This window comes from Centrocercus urophasianus, unplaced genomic scaffold (assembly GCF_019232065.1).
Source record: "Centrocercus urophasianus isolate 14NV4802_14NV808 unplaced genomic scaffold, USGS_Curo_1.0 seq_21, whole genome shotgun sequence".
Taxonomy (NCBI): Eukaryota; Metazoa; Chordata; class Aves; order Galliformes; family Phasianidae; genus Centrocercus; species Centrocercus urophasianus.
The window spans coordinates 11,409,392-11,430,836 of record NW_024884767.1 but is presented as its reverse complement, the minus strand read 5'-3'; the positions used below and the strand labels follow the sequence as shown (position 1 = coordinate 11,430,836).

Sequence of the window (21,445 nt, the reverse complement as noted above, 5' to 3'; positions counted from 1 at the left end):
AGCCACTTTTAAAAACAATTCCTTCCTACTATAAGAATGGCCAAACAACATCTCAGGTGGCTGGTCTGACACCTATCCTATCTTCATAAGACAAACTCCTGCAAAAAGGTATTCCTTCCGTATGTGCATCTTCCTCAAGCACCGCATCCTCCTCAAGCAGGACTGCTCTGTGAGAACAGAATCAGAACAACCGTTAGACAAATGATCTTGTAAACAAAGCTATGGAAAAAATACAAAATATATTCTTTCACACGCACTAGCATTAGCACTGCAGAAACACTGCCTATCAACATGCACTTACTTTTGAAAAGCAAGAAAAGTGTTGTGCAGACCTAGGGTAAGATGAAATAGATGAATTCAAGCAGCAAACACACTGTTGTGAGTGCTTCTAGATCAGTCTTGATGCAAAGTAACAGCCAATCTTGGTACACTGGATTAAGAAGCTATTCAAGGCCAAGAAAATGAATGGCAGTTCCCTGAGGAACAACGAGCATTTTTGTGGGGAAACAACAGATCTTTACTTAGTATACATTGAATTCAGTGCTGCTAGGATGTTTGTACCAACTGCCCTGCTAACACTTACATGCAATACAGCTTATGGCAGTACAAGCAAAATCACTGTTGATTAGAGAGTTTAATTTTTCAAGTTCATAAGAAGTTGGAAGGAAAAGATCAAGTCAGAAAAAAAAAAAAAAAAAAAAACCTTAGACACCTATCCATTCTGCTGAACAAATTAAGGCCATTTTAGAAATTAGTACTTTAAGTTCAGCAATGCTTACAATGTATCTATTTTGAGACCCTGTCCAAAGCAACCTATCAAGAACAATTCTTTTAAATTTGAATAAATGATGCTTATAGAAAGCACGGTTCCAAACTGTTTCATTATGCACCGAAATGCCTTAATGGTATCACGAAGAGCTTGCTGGGCTGCCGCAATATAAACACACAGAATACCTGCTTGCCAAGCTTAGGATTGCAAGACAGAGTTATCCAACAGCCTTCCCTTTCTGCTCCTCATCCCAGCTTAGAGCTGAAGTCAGAAATATGAAAGAAGTTTGGTGCGTTTCCCTTAGACCATATGGCTTATTTATAGTGGCTCTAACTTCACAAAAACAAGTGATTGGTCGATTTTGCTCCACACTAACTCAGAATCAGACTAACGGGTATCAGTCCTCAGCAAACCTAACAAGCAATAAGACTGTGCCACTACTGTTAGTAAGCATTGTGCTATCTAACCAGAACTGTGTCACGGAGACACCTCCTTGCATCACCAAACAATCCCTGTATCAGCTATGTTTCCAGAAAACACAGATGAATACGGATGCACTGAGCTGCCTAATGAGGGTCTGAAGCACCGGAGTCGTCAAAGACGACATTTTCTCATGGAATTCCTGCCTGACCGACTAGGAGTGAAAGATGGGATGGAAAGAGCTCTGGAAGCAGAACATTCCCCACTTCATTAGGATGCGGCCCACGTGCTCCCTCATTCCAATCGACCGGTGGAAAAACCAACTGAGGTACGCACACATCAGCGCGCTGCAGAACCCAGGGGGCTGCAAGGAAACAGCGCTGCAGTACTTTAACGCTCCACTCACAACACGGCCCTGAGATTACCTCTCGTTAAACCCCGCAGCAGCAGCGGCCGCCTCCTTCTGCAGCACCTCGCTGAGACGTGCTTCCTCCCTTTCCCTCCCCGCAGCGATGCCCCGCAGAGCCCGCAGACTCCGTTTGGCAGCGAACGGAAAACCGCTTCATCCGCGGCCGCCGCTCCCCGGGCTGCGGAGCACGGCCCCGGAACGCACAGCCGCAGCGCTCCGCCGGGCTCCGTCTCCAGCAAGGGGATGCACAGGAGGCGGCCCGACGTCCCGGGGGCCCCGCCGCCCCGGGGGCCGCCCCGAGGCCCGCTCACCTTGTCCAGCTCGTCGTGCAACTCGGCCAGGCTGGGCCGGATCAGCTTCTCGCCCAGGTCCGCGGCCGTGTGGCGGTAGTGGTCGATGCGGGGCACGGCGTCCATGGTGTTGTGGCCGAAGGTGCGCAGGTAGTAGGTGTTGGTGTGGGTGTCGTAGTAGTAGTGGTGGTGCCCGCCGGAGTGCAGGCTGCCCTCGCTCAGCACCGTGTCGCCACCGTTCTGGAAGCTGACGTTGGCGCCCTCCGAGCTGCCGCCGGCGCCGGGCTCGCTGGGGCTCTCGTCGCCGGCCGACGGGTCCACGAAATTCACCCGAAAGCGGCCCTTGGCTTCCTCGCTACCCTTCCCCGCCGCGTCGACTTCTCCGTTGGCCTTGCGGGGCGCCTCGGCCACCAGGTCCACCTGGAAGCGGCTCTGGCTCGGCGTGGGTCCCAGCGGTCTGCCCGGTGTGTCGGCACCCGCATCTTTCCCCTCGGAGCACGGCTCTCCACCCGCGGCCCCCGGCACCTTCAGCTCGCCGGGGCCCGGCTCCCGTTGAGGCGGCTGCTGCTGCTGCTGCTGCTTTCCCTCCATGGCTGCTCCCTGCGCTGCCGACCAGTGCGCGCGGCGGCGGCCCCGGCTGCTCTGAACGCCCCCCGCGGCGGCGGCTCCGCTGCTTTAAGCCGCCAACCAGCGCCCGGGGCTGCAGCACGCCGCAGACAACGCAGCGCCGCGCCCCGCCCCGCCGCAGCGCCAGGTGATGATGCCGCCGCCGGTGTGGCCGCCGCCCTCGACCCCCGCTCGCCGCCCGCCCCCTCCGTCCGGCTCTGCCTCCCGCCGCCTGACAGCGCCGCGCGGGGAGGAGCGGCCGCGTCACCGGAGAAAGAAAGAAGGAAACGACGCTCGTCGCGCCCCCCGCCCCCTCCACCTGAACCCCGCGCCGCGGAGAGAGGAACTGGGACGCGGAACGGCCTGGCCGCGCCCCTCGCTTCCCCGCTCGCGAAGAGGCGGGATGCGGGGGGCCGCCCGCTCCTCAGGCTCCGCCCGCTGCCGGGGAGGGCGGCGGCGGTACCACGCGGAACGAAACGACGGTGGAGCCGCCGCATCCGCCCCGCGGGGAGCGGCCCCGAGGCGGAGGTTGGGGGGGAGGAAGGGAGGGGGAGCGCGGCGCCCCGGCTCTCCCGCCCCGCCGAGCCCGCCGGCGCGGGGCCTTGTCTCGCGAGAGGAGCGTGGCTCCGGCCCGGAGCCCCCGGGAGGAGGCGGCTCCGCAGCCGCCGGCGTGGCGTTCTGGAGCCGCATCTCGATCCTTCGCGAGCGCGCTATCTCTGCTCGGCGCGGGCGTGAAGGGGTCTGGGGGGGGTCCGCATGTGCGGCTCGGATAAGCGAGCGCGGAGAAAGGTGTACGTCCGTGGGTCAGCGCGGAGCTGCGTGCTCTGCGGGTGCCCACGAGGTCACCACGGAGCGGGAGTGGGTGAACACTGCGCTCCCCTGCCGGCCTCCAGATGTCTTCCGAGCGCAGTGTGGAGTCCTTTCTGTGAAGCACTTCTTTCTGCATAAATTGGTACCAGTGATGTCTCCTTCCTCTGTCCTGTGCTGCAAGTAACCAATCCTTCTGTATCAATAAAGATGCCTGCACAACCCATTAGGACATGCGAAGGTAGTTCTGAGGCTTGAAGGGGAACCTTGGAGTGATGTGAAAACCTTCTGCTCTACAGTATCAGGTCAGCGCATACACTGTCATTATTCATTGCTATCTGTTTTATACATGTGCAAATCATAGCTCACAGAATGGGAGGAAACTCAGGCAACAGTTTCCCCCCACCTCCCACTTCTCAAAAAAATAATTTGATATTAGGAATGAGTGAATAAAGGAGATGGGGGCATTGATCTTATTCTCAGTGTTACCTTTTCAAACACTTCTACAAGAGAACAAAAATCACTTTGTTTGTTTCTTTTTGAGAAATTCCTGGTATGCTCCAGAACTTCGGAGTGTGACAGATTACAAAAGACAGGATTCAGGAAATGTTCACACTATATGAAGTATAATTGTGAAAATCAGCGAGTGAGCTGGAAAGTAAAAAGGTGAAACCGTAGTAAAGTTTGGCTTCTGCCGGGCAGTAAGGTCTTTGAAAGGAGTGGATGATGTTAGAATAAAGGTCTTCAGCTCAAAACTGGAAGCAAACTATGATTCTGTGATTGAAACACCGCTTTAATAACTGGTGATATGCAAATAAAACCCAACATTTTCCATAAGCAGGCATAAAGATCAGATGATCCTACCTGTGAAAAAATTGCCCTGTTGTCAGGGGTTTGGAAGCGATTTGGAAATAGTTAACAAATTTCTGTCACTTCTCTGTACTAATAAATAACAATAGGAAAGAGGAGGGAAACATCTCCTGAACTGCTGTATGCAAAGGAGAATGGAGAGCTTATATCATGATAGTTTGCTATTTTAATTCAAGCAATATTCATGTGTATTGCTAGATGGGTACTGATTACACTTGCAAGGCCTACCACCTGTTTAATGTCAGTTCTCATTTTGTCCTTATGTTTGTACTGCAGTGCTCAAACATTTTGCCTGCCCTGCAGTTCTGCATTCCCAGAGTCAGTGCAGGCCCTAGTTGTACTGAGGGAAGCCACAGCCCTGCCTGAGAGTAGTGGGTGGAGGCAGATGGAACCCTGGTAAAGCAAGCTTGGAGAATGGTGTTCTTCTTAGAAGCAGGAAGAGGTTATTGGGTGAAAGGAGTACTCTGGTGGGAAGTGGGGCACTGAAAAGTCCTGAGGACTTTCTAGTAGTAGAATACTAGGAGCATGTGAATCCAGATCGGGGAGATCCTCATGGGAATAACAGGAAATGACAGGGTGTAGAGCTCTTAGCAAGTGAAGTGTGTGTGCATTCATCTTGTGATATGAGATGATGAACAGAACCACAGAATTGTTTGAATTGGAAGAAGTCATTGAAGGCCATCTAATCCAACTCCCTTGCAATGAACAGGGACACCTACAGCTCCATAAGGGTGCTCAGAGCCACATCCAGCCTGACCTTGAACGTCTCCAGGGACAGGACATCCACCACCTCTCTGGGCAATCTGTTCCTATGCCTCACTACTTCTACTGTAAAAAAACTTCTTTGTATCCATTCTAAATCTCCTCTCCTTTAGTTTAAACCATTTCCCCTTCTCCTATCACAACAGACCCTGCTGTCTGTCCCCTTCTTTCTTATTCTTCTTTCCTTTAGGTACCGAGAGGCCTCTATCAAGTCACCTGAAGCCTTCTGCAGGCTGAACAGCCCCAGCTCTCTCAGCCTGTCCTCATAGGAGAGGCATTTCCTCCCTAGGATCATTTTTTATGGCCCTTTTCTGGACATGATTCAACAGGTCCATGTTCCTCCTCTGCAGAGGACTCCACATCTGGACCCAGTATTCCAGGTGAGGTCTCACCAGTACCAATTAGAGGAACAGGATTACCTCCCTCGTCCTTCTGGCCGTGCTTCTTTTGCTGCAGCCCAGGATATGGTTGGCTTTCTGGGTGGTGAGGGCACATTGCTAGCTCATGTACAGCTGCTATCTACCGGTCCCCCAAAAGAGCTCAATCCTTTCATCCCTCAGCTTGTACTGATTGTGGGTGTTGCCACAGTCCTGGTGCAAGACCTTGCACTTTGCTCTGTTGAACCTCATGAAGTTCTCCCAGGCCCACTGCTCAAGCCTGTCTGGGTCTGTCTCTATGGCATCCCATCTCAGGTGTGAGAGCAGACCTGGGGACACTATTGTAGTCCACATAGCATACAGGGAAATAGGAGACCCAAGAATAGGAGGGAGATCTATAAAGTAAAATACAGGCTACTCAGAATTGAAAGCATGAAAGAGATTAAGAAATACCCCTGTATGGAAAACAGACAAGTAAAGAGACTGAGTCTTCATAAAGGTCTTGGGGCTTCATATACCCAAAAAGTGAGAAAGGTGACAGAATCTGTAACAGTAAATGGGAATAGAAGGTGCACAAACATCCTAATTGGACTGCTATGTAAAATATCATTGATTTAAAAAAAAAATTAAAAAAAAGCATTTTGAAAAAAAAAAGCATATTCACTTTAACCTCTTGGCATAGCAGTACTTAAAATACTAAAAATATAATGGAACCTGGGTGTCATTGGTGAATAAAACAAAAACAATGCAGTAAATAAAGAGAAGAAATTACTCCAATACCAGCTAAGATTATTTACCACACATTATTACTTAGAAATGGTAAGGGCTTCAGCATCCTGTCAAAGATGCAAAAGCACGTTCAGTTCTGGCTACTTAAGAAGCATTAGATTACAACCTGCATGTGGATATATAGTACATACTCATAAATGCACATACACATGGGAGGAAGTACCATATGCAGTTGGCTCAGTGGCAAAGATACCTTTCTTCAACAAATATACTCTTTTGACACTGAAGGACATTAGAAGTGCTTGTCAGCATGGCCATCAGCATTACTAAAAGTAATCTAACATCTACATGAACCTGAACATTAGAAAATCAAAGCTGAACAGCTGTGCTGGGTTGGCAAAGAGCTCATTTAGTCCAGTAACTAGCCAGAAGCAGTTGGCCACAAAGGAAAGGCTGTCTGAGGGCAAGGCGAGCAGGTACTTTCCCAGACTCAAAGATGCTGTGGCTAAGGGACTAGACAAGCCAGAGGTGCCTTCTCTTCCATGGAGCTGTCTGTTCTCCGCTTGATGCTAAACAGTGTTAAGCTTTTGCAACTTCTTGTGACGTTGTTTTCTAAGTGTAAATGACCCTTTTTTGGCCTGGGATCTGCCATTTGCTAACTTCACTGTGTACTCTGTATTGTTTTCCTGATATTCAGTATGAAACACTGGAAAATGCAGCCTCTTTGTGGCATTATGATTATTAGTTAGTTAGACCTTGACGAGATCTCTCTCCCACTTGCCTCTTTTCCCAGCAGAACTGTAATTAATTCCTTCCACCTATGGATACTGTTCTACACATCACTGTTACTCTGTGGTTCTACCAGCTCCTTTCTGAGATGCACAGTGTTCCAATTTGTGAGTCCACTGTGGACATCTTTTCATTTTGCAAACAGACCACTTAGTCCTATTCTCTTTATTACCTTGAACTAGCTATTTATCAAAACATTTACCATCCCTCTTATTTCAAGATTCCTTAGTTTCTTTAAGAGCCCTTCACCAGAAATCTTCTTGAAAATGTACCGGAAAACCACAATGAATAGACTTGAATAAGCTTCACTTAGATGCTTGTGAACGTCAGCAGTATTCTCCTGAAGTACGAGTTTTGAGTTCCTTAGCAGGCTCCAAAACTCCTACAAGTGGCATTACAAAGGAGAAGATATAGGACATCTCGAAAATCGTATTTACCTGCTTAGCCACTGATTCCAGTGCTTTGTTATAGTTTCTCATTATTTGTCTGGTAAAAGATACTATCAGGCTTACAAGTTCAGCAGTTCCATCCCTGAGCTTCTCCAGAGCTGAGGGCTGAATGCTGTTTGGACCCAGTGCCTCCCTGCTGTTTAGGCAGATCCCTCCTTCATGCCTTGCACAGAAGGGTTCTAGTAGGGGAACTTCTCTCACCTCTTCCACAGTACAAACAGACCATTCATTCAGCTCTATCTTTGAGTACTCTTTTTAATCATCAAGTCTTAGACTCTAAACAGACCTGCTGTTCTAATTGTGTGAGATGGTATCTTACTGTTCTATTTTTCAGCAAATTCTGTTTGGGTTATTATCTCAAGCTCATGATGTTTTGTTTTTGTTTTGTCTCTCTCTTTCTCAGTATATTTGGACACATCTTCAGCTTTTCAGAGAATGACTTCTAGTGACTTGCCTTTTTTCAGCTGTCTAGTGCCTGTCTCCATTCTACATTTCTCATGTAATTATTGATCAGTGGTATAGATTTCCTCCATCTCTCCAATTCAGTGTATTTCAGCAATCACCAACTATAAGAACATAGCACATTTAGGTCTCCTCTCCAGCCTGGTCTTTTACGTGCTTCCTTATCATATGTATTTTCTGTTGAGTAACGGAGCTGAGAATATGGGGACTTGGTGCATACTTTTAGGTTTTTGTTTTCTCAAAGATATAAATTCAAGGCAACCTGGATTAGTTACTTGAACATTAAAACTCTGAAACATATTCTGTGTGCTTCTTGAAATGTGTTGCTTCCCCTCTTTTGTACTACCAATTTAATTGCTCCTTGATACACTCATTGATAGCATTTAAAAATGTTTCTTCATCATGATTTTGTTACATTTTCCCAGTAAATGTATGGTCTGATTCTTCTTTTTGTTCTCTGTTTCTTGTATCTTCTTCTCTTCCTTCTTTTTGCTTCCATCACAAGTAGAGGCACACTTAATATTGATATTGTATCAACATGGTGTTTGCTTTAAACCAAATGAGTGTTTTAAGTAATTTCTCAGAAATCTGAATAAAATCCTACAGTGTCGTGTGGCAACTTACCTGTTTTTGTATTATATTAATCCTAGCTTACAAGAAAAGAAGGAAATTGCAGTAACACTTCTGAAAAGCTGCCAGACAAATCCTATGATTAAGATGCTAAGAAATAAAACCCTTGTATGCTAGCCAGATGTGGCAGCGGAACAGTCTGTTTCAGACACCCTTCTTGTTCTATCCATGCATTTAATAGAATCACAGAGTGGCCTGGGTTGAAAAGGACCACAATGATCATCTAGTTTCCACCCCCCTACTATGTGCAGGGTCATCAACCACCAGACCAGGCAGCCCAGAACCACATCCAGCCTGGCCTTGAATGCCTCCAGGGATGGGGCATCCATAGCCTCCTTGGGCAACCTGTTCCAGAGTGTGAAAAATTTCCTCTTAATATCTAACCTAAACCTCCCCTGTCTTAGTTTAACACAGCTCCCCCTTGTCACTACGCACCCTCATAAACAGCCATTGCCCCTCCTGTTTATATGCTCCCTTCAAAGGCCACAATGAGGTCTCCCTGGAGCCTTCTCTTCTCCAAGCTGAACAATCCCAGTTCCCTCAACCTTTCCTCATAGGAGAGATGCTCCAGTCCTCTGCTCATCTCAGTGCCCTCCTCTGGACCCGCTCCAAGAGCTCCATGTCCTTCCTGTACTGGGGGCCCCAGGCCTGGGTGCGGTACTGCAGATGGGGCCAGACAAGAGCCGAGTAGAGGGGGACAATCTCCTCCCTCTCCCTGCTGGCCACTCCTCTTTTAACGCAGCCTAGAACACAAGAACACAGTTGGCCTTCCGGGCTGCAAGCACACACTGCTGGCTCATGTCCAGTTTCTCGTCCACCAGGATCCCCAAATCCTTCTCCACAGGTCTGCTCTCATGGAGATCTTCCCCCAGTTTGTATAAATACCTGCAACAGTCCCAACCCAAGTGCAGCACCCTGCACTTGGCCTTATTGAACCTCATGAGGTTTTCATGAGCCAGCTTCTCCAGCCTGTCCAGGCTCCTCTGGAAGGCTTCCCTTCCTTCCAATGTGTTGACTGCACCACTCAGTTTGGCGTCATGTCCAAACTTGTTGATGGTGCACTCAATACCGTCATCTCTGTCATTGGCGAAGATGTTGAAGAGCACTGGTCCCAAGACTAACCCCTGTGGGATACTTCTTGTGACTGGCCTCCACCCTGACACAGAACCATTGATCACAACCCTTTGGCTGCAACCAGCCAACCAACTCCTAATCCATCGAACAGTCCATCCTTCAAATCCATGCCTCTCCAATGTAGAGAGATGGATGTGGTGAGGATCCACGTCAAAGGCTTTGCAGACATCCAGGTAGATGGCATCCATCACCCCTGCCCCATCCACCAAAGCTGTCACTCTATCATAGAAGGCCACAGGATTGGTCAGGCACAATCTGCTCTTGATGAAGCCATGTTGGCTGTCTCAAATCACCTCTTTGTATTGTACGTGCCTTAACATAGCTTCTGGGATGATCTACTCTATGATCTTCCCAGGCACAGAGGTGAAGGCAAATGACCTGTAGTTTCCCAGATCTTCCTTTCTTAAAAATAGGAGTAATGTTTCCCTTTTTCCAGTCTCTGGTGACTTCAATGGACAGCTGTGATTTTTCAAATATGATGGAAAGCAATTTGACAACCAATATCCTATCTATTTCTAATGCATAAGTCTGACATGCAAGAGAGATTTTGAATGGCTTCTTCAACGGACTTCAATTTTTAATATTAACAGTGCATTTGCTTAGGAGTGAGGTGGTGCACGTACTTCATGTCACAGAATCACAGAATCACAGAATTGTAGGGGTTGGAAGGGACCTCCAGAGATCATCGAGTCCAACCCCCTGCCAAAGCAGGTTCCCTACAGCAGGTCGCACAGGTCGGCATCCAGGCAGGTCTTGAACATCTCCAGAGAAGGAGACTCCACCACCTCCCTGGGCAGCCTGTTCCAGTGCTCCGTCACCTCACTGTAAAGAAGTTCTTGTGCACATTTGTGTGGAACTTCCTGTGCTGCAGTTTCCAGCCGTTTCCCCTTGTCCAATGTCCATCCAGAAATGAAAATTTTTATAAGATGCTGCATTTTTTCAGTAACTGGAGAACGGAGTTCAGAACTTGCTCCCTGTCCTGAGTTTGTGAACTTTCACAACTAGCTTTAGTACACTAGTTTAGAGTTCTGGTTGTCTCTTTATCTAAGAGACTGCATTTCTTCCCATGCCCGTATCAGTTTGGTCAAGACCATCAGAGACCCACAGCCTCTAGAAACTGCTGCCAAGGTTCACATTTGAAAAAGTGAGATTAAATATGTTGGCTTTAATTATCCACAGCATGAAATGCTTAACTCATTATTTTTTGCCTGGCTTTTGAAAATTTTGTTGTATATTTACAGTGTGTCTATGCATTTGGAAAAAGAAATTTTTCAGACTGGAAATAGAGATTATTATATTAAGTTGCTGTGGTTATAGGAAGTTCAGTCTCAGAGTAACGAGAGAATACAGATGAGCATATTGCAACAACTCTAAAAATGTAAATATATAAGCAAGCAGAGAGGCTGCCACATTCAGGCTGTTGTACCTTCAGCATAGTACTCTTCATTTATCTTTTTTTATTTTGTGTCTACTTTTAGTCATTTCTACTTGTGTGAGTCTCTAAGGAAACTGGTAATAGGCAAAGATGCAAGGAAACACCGAATGTCTGCTGAAACATGCACGGCCTGAGTACTCAGTAACTGCTCACTCCAGTCCCTAGGGTACTAATTTTAAGTCCAAACCATGCCTGCAGATTGCTGTGAAGTAGCTCAGGATAGACCTCACACAGTCTTTCTCACGAGAAATCCTTCTTTTTTCATTCCTCCCTGAGCCAGGATCCTGCGCTTTGATATTTTCTTCCTGACACTCCTGCACGAGCTAAGTCTATTTCATACGATCACATGGGAAAGGTGTTAAAACAAAGGTGTGATGACAAAAGGACTGGCACAATAAACAGCTGTTATAAAGGAAGGGAAGGAGGTTGCCCGCCCATATCAGAAGATCCTAGGTTTGCAGGGGAAAGCTTCACCAAAGAGGGAACTCCAACCAGAGGTCCTTCCCCAGTGCCAGTCAGCCCTTAAATGAGGCCAGAGAGAGGTGCAGCCAGGCTCCACCCCTTCTAATTGCACAGGTGAATTGCCTTCACCTGTGCTCCCAGGGCTGACTGCATCCTTTCCCCAGGTGCTCAATGAATTCAGACTATGAATTCAAAAATTCAAACTATGTCAAACTAAGTCAAAAATTCAGACTATGACGCAGCAGTTCCTACACACATCTCAAACATCAAACTGGAAATGACTCTCAGCATATAGATGAGATAGCCAGAAAACAAGAATGAGTGATACACTCCTATAGGAGTGTATCTAAGTGATTGTTGAATCCCATTTTCAAAGTGTTTTTTTCTTTTCTTGGCTATTTTGTCTTCCTGAAGCTAAGTAACTTCTCTATCCTTGTATTCCATTCATTAGCTTCTGAAATGGACATCCTCTGGAGTAGGCATCCACTATGTAGAAAAGCCTGAGGGACTGGTTTGGCCAGCCGCCCATCAGGGCCCATGGACAAAATGCATGTACTTCCAGAAGCTCAGGCCAGCTAACCACATTCTATTCATACAATTAATTTTCATTTGGTATTATCACAGTCTATTAATTTATGTTCAATAAGACCTTATTACCAAAACGAAGTGTAAGTTACCAATCATTTATGCTACAGTTATCCAATTTGCTTTTTTCACTTTGCCTACTTTGTTCACTGTTCAGGGAACACAGTTCCCTCTGCCTTATCATAACATATTTAGAAGTTATTGTCTTTGTAAACCATCTAACATTTCCAAGAAGTATCATGACACTGTTCGTACTTTACTGTTGTTGGCAAAATCAGAGGTAAAAAAAAAAAAAAAAAAAAAAAAAAAAGTGTTAAATAAATAAACAGTGCCTTTTTGTGTGTGTGTGTATGCCTTTTTCTTCTTTGTTAAGCATTTTTATAATTTCTTCTCCTTCACAGGTCTGTACCAATGCTGTTTTCTGCCTCAACAAATAGATAAATGACTGACCCCTGGGACCCATACTCCTTTCTATCTATTTCTGTATTTCCTTTAGTAAGAATATTGTCAGATGAAAAAATGAAGCAAATATTTATTTAATTTCTGATCAACTGTTTAGATGAAGAACATCTGGATGATTGCATCTTGTTTTCTCAAAAACAGGAAAACAAAAAAATCCTACAACCCACAACTAGCAGAGCGTTCAAGAATTGTGTGATATTTCACATTCACAGCCTCTCTAACCAAAGCAAAGTTGACAGTTTCATATAGATTTATTTTACTGTTGTTTTACCATGGCTGTTAAGATGATTTTACCACCTTTTCATGACTTAACTGTAAAATGTGACTACAAATTTTTTCTTAAGTTATTTGTTGCTGCTGTCTGCTGTTACTTGATTCTAGTCATATCTCAATCATAATTTCCTCACCTTACATTCCTATGCAATCGGTGGACTTCTTATCTGTAGCACTTCAACAGCTTAAACTTGCAAAGTCTTGTATGTGGATCTTACAAAAATTAAGTCAAATTCAGTTAGATATGAGATTTATCACCATTCAACAGATATTCTAACACACTTTTTAACAAGAATGGGAAATGACTAGGCACTGCCAAGGAGATTCACATGTCCTACATGCTTCTGCACAATGAGAATTTTTCATTCCTTCTACTTCCAAATTTATGCCAAGAAGATAGATACTTAGTAATTCTATGATGCTATTGAAGATGGTTAGAAAAGCACAGTTGTGCTCCAGGTCCTCACTGTTAGATGCCAGAAACATATTTCACAAAATAGAGTAAAATAGCCACTTAAAACTGAGTAGGTCATTCTGGAAAGAGATGTCTAACTGTTTGAATGGAAATCTTTATACTCTCCTCTAAAAGGAAAACCTAAAAGTCTCCCATGTAACAACAGAAAGAAGTATTATTTATCTGTTTGATATGCATTTTTTCATGTTTCTTCATGAGTTACATTTTAAGGAGCTTAAAAATAAGCTTTCTGGAAATTAATTATATGGAAAAGAAAGATTATATTATTTCTATCATACCTCATGGATAATTTCTCTTAACCTTAACTCCCATCCAAATGGGAGTTAAGTTTAAGAGAATGGGAGCCTGGAGAGATATGTATGTAATTATATTGCTTATGAGGTTTGGTAAATATCAGGAGCTGAGATGCTAGGTGGCTGGTCAAAGAAGACAGGCCTTTACTGCACTGCTGAGGATAGGCACATAAGAGAACTTGTGTCCTAGAGTGCATAAATTCTTTAGACCTACTTTGCAAGCAATGAGAGAGAATTGAGTAAACATCCTAGTAAGCAGTTTTAATAATTATTTCTTTCCCTTCATCTTCAGAAGAGGGTATGGATGTGGGAAGACAAGGGAACTATTAAGTGGGAGAAGTATATTACTGCCTTATTAGTGGATCTGAAGCATTTCACAGATAGGTAAACTGAGACAAGGAAAGACAACAGTGTGAATCAAATGTACTGTGTGTAAGTGGAGGTGGATATTTTTAACACACCATAACCTCTCCATCTTCATTTCCACATTTTTGTTCCACTCCCAAATTCGCCTGGGAAATTAGTAATACCAGTGGCAGTCAAATCCATTACAATCTTATAAGCAGCAGCAGCTAAAGCCAGGTTTCTAGTAATGTACTTGTTTTCTCCTTGCTTTCAGTCTATCTTAGAACTACAGATTGCATAACATATTAGTTTAGGTCCTTTGTGTAGCTTTTTAAGGTGTATTGGCGGTATAAATTGCTGTATAATTTATTGTATTCCTGAACAATGTTAAATAACGAGGTCTTAGTGTTCTTTTTTTTCTTGCAGTATTTTTGTTTGTTCTCTTTAAATGCTAAGGTACTGACTCACCTGCATCCATTCAATAAGTTTAGCAGTGGCCCATGAAAATCCTTATATCAATGCATTAAAAAAAAGTATAGTCTTTTTTTTTTTCTTTTTTTCCCCATTCAGTTTAGAGTGACTTGAATGTGCGGCTCCTGGGCAATTTAGTGTTTATGATAATTCACTGAAAAAGACAGCATGTAACAGTTCAAAGAAAAACAATCCAAATGTTGCTAACAAAATGAAAACCTGCATCCTTTTGCAGCAAGAAAAAAGAGATAAAAACATAGTAAAATATTATAATATTCAAGCAGTCATTCATGTCAATTTGGAATACTATAGACAGCCTGCTATGAGTCTGCTTAAGAAAAAGAACAGTGATAAACAAAGTTTAGATGAAGATTCCATTTTTAGAACGAAAAAAGTTACAGAAATAAGAGACTGAATATCTTGTGGTTCCTGAGAGAGATCATATAGGAAGGGACTTGGTAGATGTGTGCAAAATGAGGAAGGGCCATGCTAGCGAGAAAATTGAGAGCTACTAACTGCCTTCCTATTAGAATAAGAACAATCAATGCAATTAAAAAATAATGAGAGGTAGCACAATTGTTGATGCAATTGTGATACGCATAGGTAGGTGGTAAGAAAAGACCAGTCATTCAGATGCTCAATATAAACATCAGTGATTTTCATGCAAAATAATGTTAAAAGGATCTAAATATATTTCTGTCAAAGCATAAGCAATTAGAATTTTTCTTCAGGTCAGTTTATTAACTGCTACTCAGAACTTCCTCATGCTTGTTCCTGGCACCACTTTTAGAGGCCAGGTTTCTAGTAGTTGTCTGCAGTATCTCACTCTGTATAATGCTTTTGGTCCTAGGAAAGCATCTCTATTCAGAGGCAGACCGTGGCTGCCTACCTGCGAAAAGGTTGTTAGCAAAAGAGGCACAACTACGCCTGACCTTGCTCAAATGAGCCATCGGGACCACAAACCAATCATTTCTCAATGAATAAAGGCCAGAGATGCAAGTTGACTGCACTTTCATATCACCACTGGGAACGCAGAAATGTCTGTCAGGTATCTTCTGGAAAATTACAATGACAGCTCAAGATTATGATAGGAGTGTTCTAAAGAGAATCTGTTCTGTTGATTTTCTTACTTCTTGATGAAAGTTACACAAAACTTGAGCATTACTTTGCTCACTAAACTAATTCATATTTTCAAGACATCCTGTTAACAGTTCATTTTGATGAAGGGGGAGAACTACTACTATAACTGATAGCTCATTTCTATCCCACATGTCATGCTGTAAAACTTCTGTTTTATCCAGTTTCAAAAATAGCTACTTCAACTGTGTCAAAAAAACATATGGCAAGCATCACCCCCACACACTGCAGCCTATTGTCATCACTCATTTATGTCAAAGGTAATTAATATCATAGGCACTCCTTAATCTTTCAGAATGGGCTGTAAGGAATTGCAGTTAGAAATACTTCCCAGCAGCTGTCCCTGCATTTCCTCTAATTGTGAGATCTCGTTATCCTTTTCATTTAGAAAGTCAAAATGCAAAAATCTCTAGATGGCATTAATGAGTGTTTCTCTTTAGCTCTTTATTCTATTGGTACATAGCCGTTTTTCCTCATATGGCACAATAAATATAGATATATGTTTATCTATCTACCTTTTATCTATTTATGTATTTATTTACAATTGAAATGATAATTGAATCTTCATTGCTTTTTCCTTGTGCTACATCCCATAATGGCAAATGTCAATGTTATTATTTGTAAGATCATCTAAATCCAATGATACAGCTTGTGTCTTGAAGGGTCTCAGATCTGAGATTATAATTTTCATTAGTGCTTTAGGCATCTTCATTTTATGAATTACTTCATGACTTATACCATACTGAAATAAACACAAATGCTATATGCATATGATTTACACAGCTAGACTAACAATTTAGCAAATCACTTAAGTATGTGTTTATCTCTTTTTCTGTTCAGTACTACTTTCTGTAAAATACTTAATGGTATACACAGAATTAAACTGTACAGATTCACTGTGGTCAAGCAGCATGTCTAAGTGCTAAACCAAACAGAGGTGCATTGCTACAAGAAATCCCTGTTAAAACTTTATTTTGCATTTTAGTACATGGAAAAATAAGTTAGAACAATGGAAGCTAATGAGGAGTTTCAGAGTTCTGAAGTGAAATATTTTAGTTCTCACTAGATGTATTTAAATATTTTTAATGAAGTTACTTTTCTTGCTCTTTTTTGTAAGAAAACATATTTAATAGAAACTGGAAATAGAATTGAGTAACAACACTTATATTGAAATTCCCTGGATTTATTTTTCTAGCATCAGAGCCTAAGTGTCAGCCACAGTCAGTGGACTCCATACAAGACTCTTTTCTGATTCATACAAGGCTTCTGTATTTAATCCTAATTCTGCTTCTGCTCTTCAAACATTTATACCATCACATACAACAGAACTCGGACACTGTACCTTGTTCTAGTATTAAATACAAGAAAATAGAATAATAGAACAATAGTATGGCTTGTATTGGAAGGAATCTCAAAATCCCACAGCCCCATCACATGCTGTGGGCAGGGCTGCCCATCCCAGCTCAGCTGCCCAGGGCCCCATCCAACCTGGCCTTGAGCGCCTCCAGGGATGGGGCACCACAGCTTCTCTGGGCAGCTGTGCCAGGGCCTCACCACCCTCCAAGTAAAAAATGTCCACCTAACATCTAACCTAAAAATCCCCTCCTTTAGTTTAAAACCATTTCCCCTCGTTCTATCACTAAAAGATCATGTAAAAACTCTGTCTCCCTCCTGTTTATAAGCTCCCCTTGAGAACTGAAAGACCATATTAAATATTCCATGTGTTATTTGAGAGGAACTCCTGGTACATTTTAAATCATAATTACAACTACTTCAGGAAATTACACACAATATATTTTGTGTGAAGGGGAATATAAACTTCACAGATATAATATTATACAAGAAATGTATAATTTTTTTTTCCCCCAAAAGGTCTACATATATTAAAGAATGTGTTCCACCACTACTTTGCTGATTTGGCAATTATTCTATTTAGGTACATTACTAATGCACCATTCTTATTCTTCCAACAGAAGAACAGGTGTTTTCTTCTTATACCAAGTCAAATACGTAAATGCCAAATATGGCATTTTGAAAAGTGGTGCTTGTTGCTCCACTCATTCTTTTGGCTTGCTGTCAGTAGCTTGATGAAGTGTAGACATCTCTGGCATTTGGTAACTATATGCAAATAAATGATCTTGTCAATTAATGAAAGATTACTATTATATCTTCGTACTGAAGTCTAGGCATTATTAAACATACAGAAGACATTGGAAAGGTGTTCCCTAGTATGATTATCTGAAAACTTTACCATGCATTGAGGAAGCTACAACTTTAATTTTGTAATCTGAAGATTTTGCAAGCATTAATATATTCTATTTAACCAACCTGTTGCATTACTCAGATTTTGATGATATTTCATTATTTTTTTTCACAGCAAAAATAGCATGTATCAATTTGTTCTCAAAGAAAAGAGATGACTTTTATCAAAGATACCAGTTTGACTTTGAAATACTATATAAGACAATGATTTTATCACTGAATATAATGAATTCAGAGAACAATGTTGTATAATCTATGAATACTTTGCATAATGTGATCCTTACATTTTTGGGTAAAATTACTCTGTTAGTAAATAACATTCCTTTGGTGAATTAATGAAGATTCCTTTAAGATAGCTGACTTTTGATACAAATATGATTCACCATGAGTTCTACAGTATGAAATTTATTTTTTTGTTTACTAAATATACACAGGAAGGAAAGGTCAGGGCAAAAGGCAAAAAGCTCAGAAATCCAGGACAAAAAGTTCATAAAACATTTCAAATTTTTGCAGCTGTTGCTGTCTCTCTTTCCACACTACCAGATGTACCTAAACCCACATTTTTAATCTGGCAAACATCATATTAAAAAGCATTTCACAAACAAAGTTGATTACACTCTTGATTTCTTCACCTGAATTTTGTTTTGGATGTGGGTCAAACTTCAGAACTGTTTTTTACCAGTGGAGTCATACTGTAGATATTCAGAAGAATGAAGTACTGAGATAAAACAGATTCTATTGGCTAATTTTCCATTATTCTGTTGTGAGATCAATTCAGCTCTAACATACATTTACCTTGTGCTGCTTTTTTATCTAACTATCTAAACAATAAAAGTATAATTGAATTCCTTAATTAATTAGTTATTTTAAAAATTTATTTTTTTTATATAAGCTTATGTCAATCTTGCCTTCTCTGTGATAATGTAATGACTTATATTTAAATTATTTTCATTCTATGTTTGCAGTACATATTCTTTTGTCTTGTTCTGAATCCAGTTAGTAGATTTCTTAACTGGTATTATGACAGCCTTAATTTACTAAGACTTATTATCTGAATAAACAGTAAAATTGTAACTTTTCAAAAATAGCTGGAGATGTTCATCACAACACATCCATCAAAACCCATGGGCAAATCATAGGTACTATGAGTAAATAAGAACAAGGAAACAACAGCATTTTTGCATTAAAACTTTGCCTAGAAAATGGGCACTGAAAACTCAGTTGTGTATTATTATTCCAGAAGTAAGGATTCTGTAGTTAAATCTGTCTTAATTATGACAGCTGCTCTGTTTAAGGCAGTGGAGTATTGAAAAATAATGTGTGCATATATATATGTATATTTGATCGAAATGTTATAAGCAGTGTGCTTAAGCTGTCAGTTCTTTATTATCTTATTTTCACATAAGAAATATTGGGCCTAGATTTTTCATCCTTGGCAAATAAATAAATTTCTAAGTACCTTCCACATCGAATTACTGCCAAAATTCCAGAGTCCAAGTTATTTTCAGAAAACTAAATCAAGCAGAAACATCCTCAGAGTTGTTTTGGCTTGGGAAAAGATGCAGAGGAAATTCTTTCCCATTCCCTCCCTCCCACCTTTTTCCCATCAGGCTTAGATCTTTTCCATCTCTTCCTTTGTTTCCTCCCTCCATGCCAGTCAGTGAAACACAGTCGCTTTTGCTCCTTACCACTGCACTTACAAGGTCGCCAGCATAGAAATCGCTTCTATCAGAGCCATTCTCTGTGTATAAATTTCCTTCTTGTATTCCTTAGATTTAGGGTAGTATGGCTAGGCTGCGGTTGGTCTTGATGATCTTTAAGGTCTTTTCCAACCTGAGTAGTTCCATGATCCTATTCTATGATTCTATGGGCAGTATGCTATACACTGCAGGCCTAGTCTGAGAGGGAATTAGCCAAAGGCAGCAACAAAACAATTCTTCCAGAACTTCATCTTGAACTTCCTCCTGATGTCAACACCCTACATCTTAACTTTGCTGAAGCACCTTCTCCTTCTCTCCTAATTGAAACACTAGGAGTCTGTCCGTGCTACACAGTCAAAATTTAGGACTAACTATTTGAGTTAAAAACTAACTCTGAGATCCTTTGGTTTTGCAATCCCATTCCCTGAGGAAATTTCTTTTATTTTCCTGAAGAGAAGCTTCAGTTCAAATGTAGTGAATGAGTCTGTTCAGCTGAGGTTCCTTGGCTTCCCAGAGCCCACTTGAAATCTGTGGAGAGAACTCTGCCCTTCTTGAGGGCCGCTGGAGAGTCTTTGCTCCTTCTACTAGCTATAGAGAGAAGATAGGGTATCTCAATTCTTTATTTAGGCTTCGGTAAATTACACATAATTAGGCAGAAGGTGTACAAACCCAAGATGTATTAATGCTAGGAATATTGCCTGCATGAAGACTGCCTTTCAGAGTCTGTGTGTAGGAGAGGGCAGTTTTATGTTGCAAGGGTTGTGGCGAAAAAGCAGGTTCAGAGCTACCACAGGAGAATAAAAACTTTTCATGTTGATTCAATGTATGGATTTCTATTAATTGTTTTTCTCATTTCAAAAGAAGAAATGAGAATTTTAGGAGAAAGTGAGCAGAAGTGACTAACATGTTTGGAACAAACAATTCCCTAGGAAAAATAAGTTCAGCAACCTATTTCTGTTACCATTTTTAATTTCCACAGTAGTGTGTTTAAACATACATGCTACATACAGATCTGTTTAAATACATACAGTGAGTTCTGCTCACTTCAAAGAAAGCACTAGAATTATAGCTCCAACTTCCAGAGGCTGCAGAGGACCTAGATAAACAAATTCGATCATGAAAAAGATCAGTGGACAGAGACAATAGGAATGGTAACTGGAGCAGGGTGGGGAGGAAGAACAGATTTTGAGAAGTCCTATAGTCACTGCCTTGTAGCAAGAAAAATTGACTGCACCAATGACATTCATGACATGTATTTGTTAACCCTATTAATAAAATCTGCAATGAATACTTCTCACCAGTCTCCTTTCTTTTGGTGTTTAACTAGTTTTGATGCTATGCCCTTGGAGAGCTCATTTGAGCAGACATTTCTATCTGCTTACAATACATAGTTCTATAGCTCCTCCCATGGAAGTTTCATTGTTAGTGTTTGTTCTGGCTTTTCGTATCTAGACAATCTTTCACCTAGCCAGGGCAGGTGTAATGCTGGGCTTTGTTCAGCGCCAAAATTAGCAGATACATGTTCCTGGATCAGTCTTTACATTCTTATCCAAGTCGTCAATATGTACGTAATATGTTTTTGTGTATTTTTTTTCAATCTGTACCACGAGTTGTAACATGTAAATGTTTGTGTCTGCAGTATGTACTGTTCAAGGACATTTTTTAAAAACAGGATAAGACTTTTTAAGAGGTTATCTCCTGATTACAACAGGATACAGCAATAAATTTAATAACATGTCCTAAATCATAATGGTTTATGAATTAAGTATTACAATTTTTAAGCTGGCTACTGCTATCATAGCAATGTTGCATTCTTTGAAGAGACCATTCTAGAGCTTTTTCATGATAAAATTATTTTCGTCATTTGCATCTTCTTACTTTTCAAGATTTATATCTTTAATTGGTAACCTATGTTGAAGCTGTGGGTAAATTTTACATATCTATTGTTCTTCTTTTGCTTCAGCTAATTCAGTAAAGCTGAAGATGTAAAATAAAAGCAGACCTGAACTTCTGTCAGAACTTTCTGAAATTCAGCAGTCCTT

General features: G+C 41.9%; 1 protein-coding gene across 1 annotated transcript in view; it reads right to left on the bottom strand.

Moving 5' to 3' along the window:
• The window catches only part of SLC12A2 (solute carrier family 12 member 2), a 51,469-nt gene extending 48,990 nt beyond the window's left edge, over positions 1-2,479 (bottom strand). The window contains exon 1 of the mRNA XM_042822970.1: positions 1,910-2,479. Within this exon, the coding sequence (XP_042678904.1) occupies positions 1,910-2,479 (570 nt within the window). The remainder of the gene's footprint in view (positions 1-1,909) is intronic.
• Positions 2,480-21,445: the final 18,966 nt, after the last annotated feature.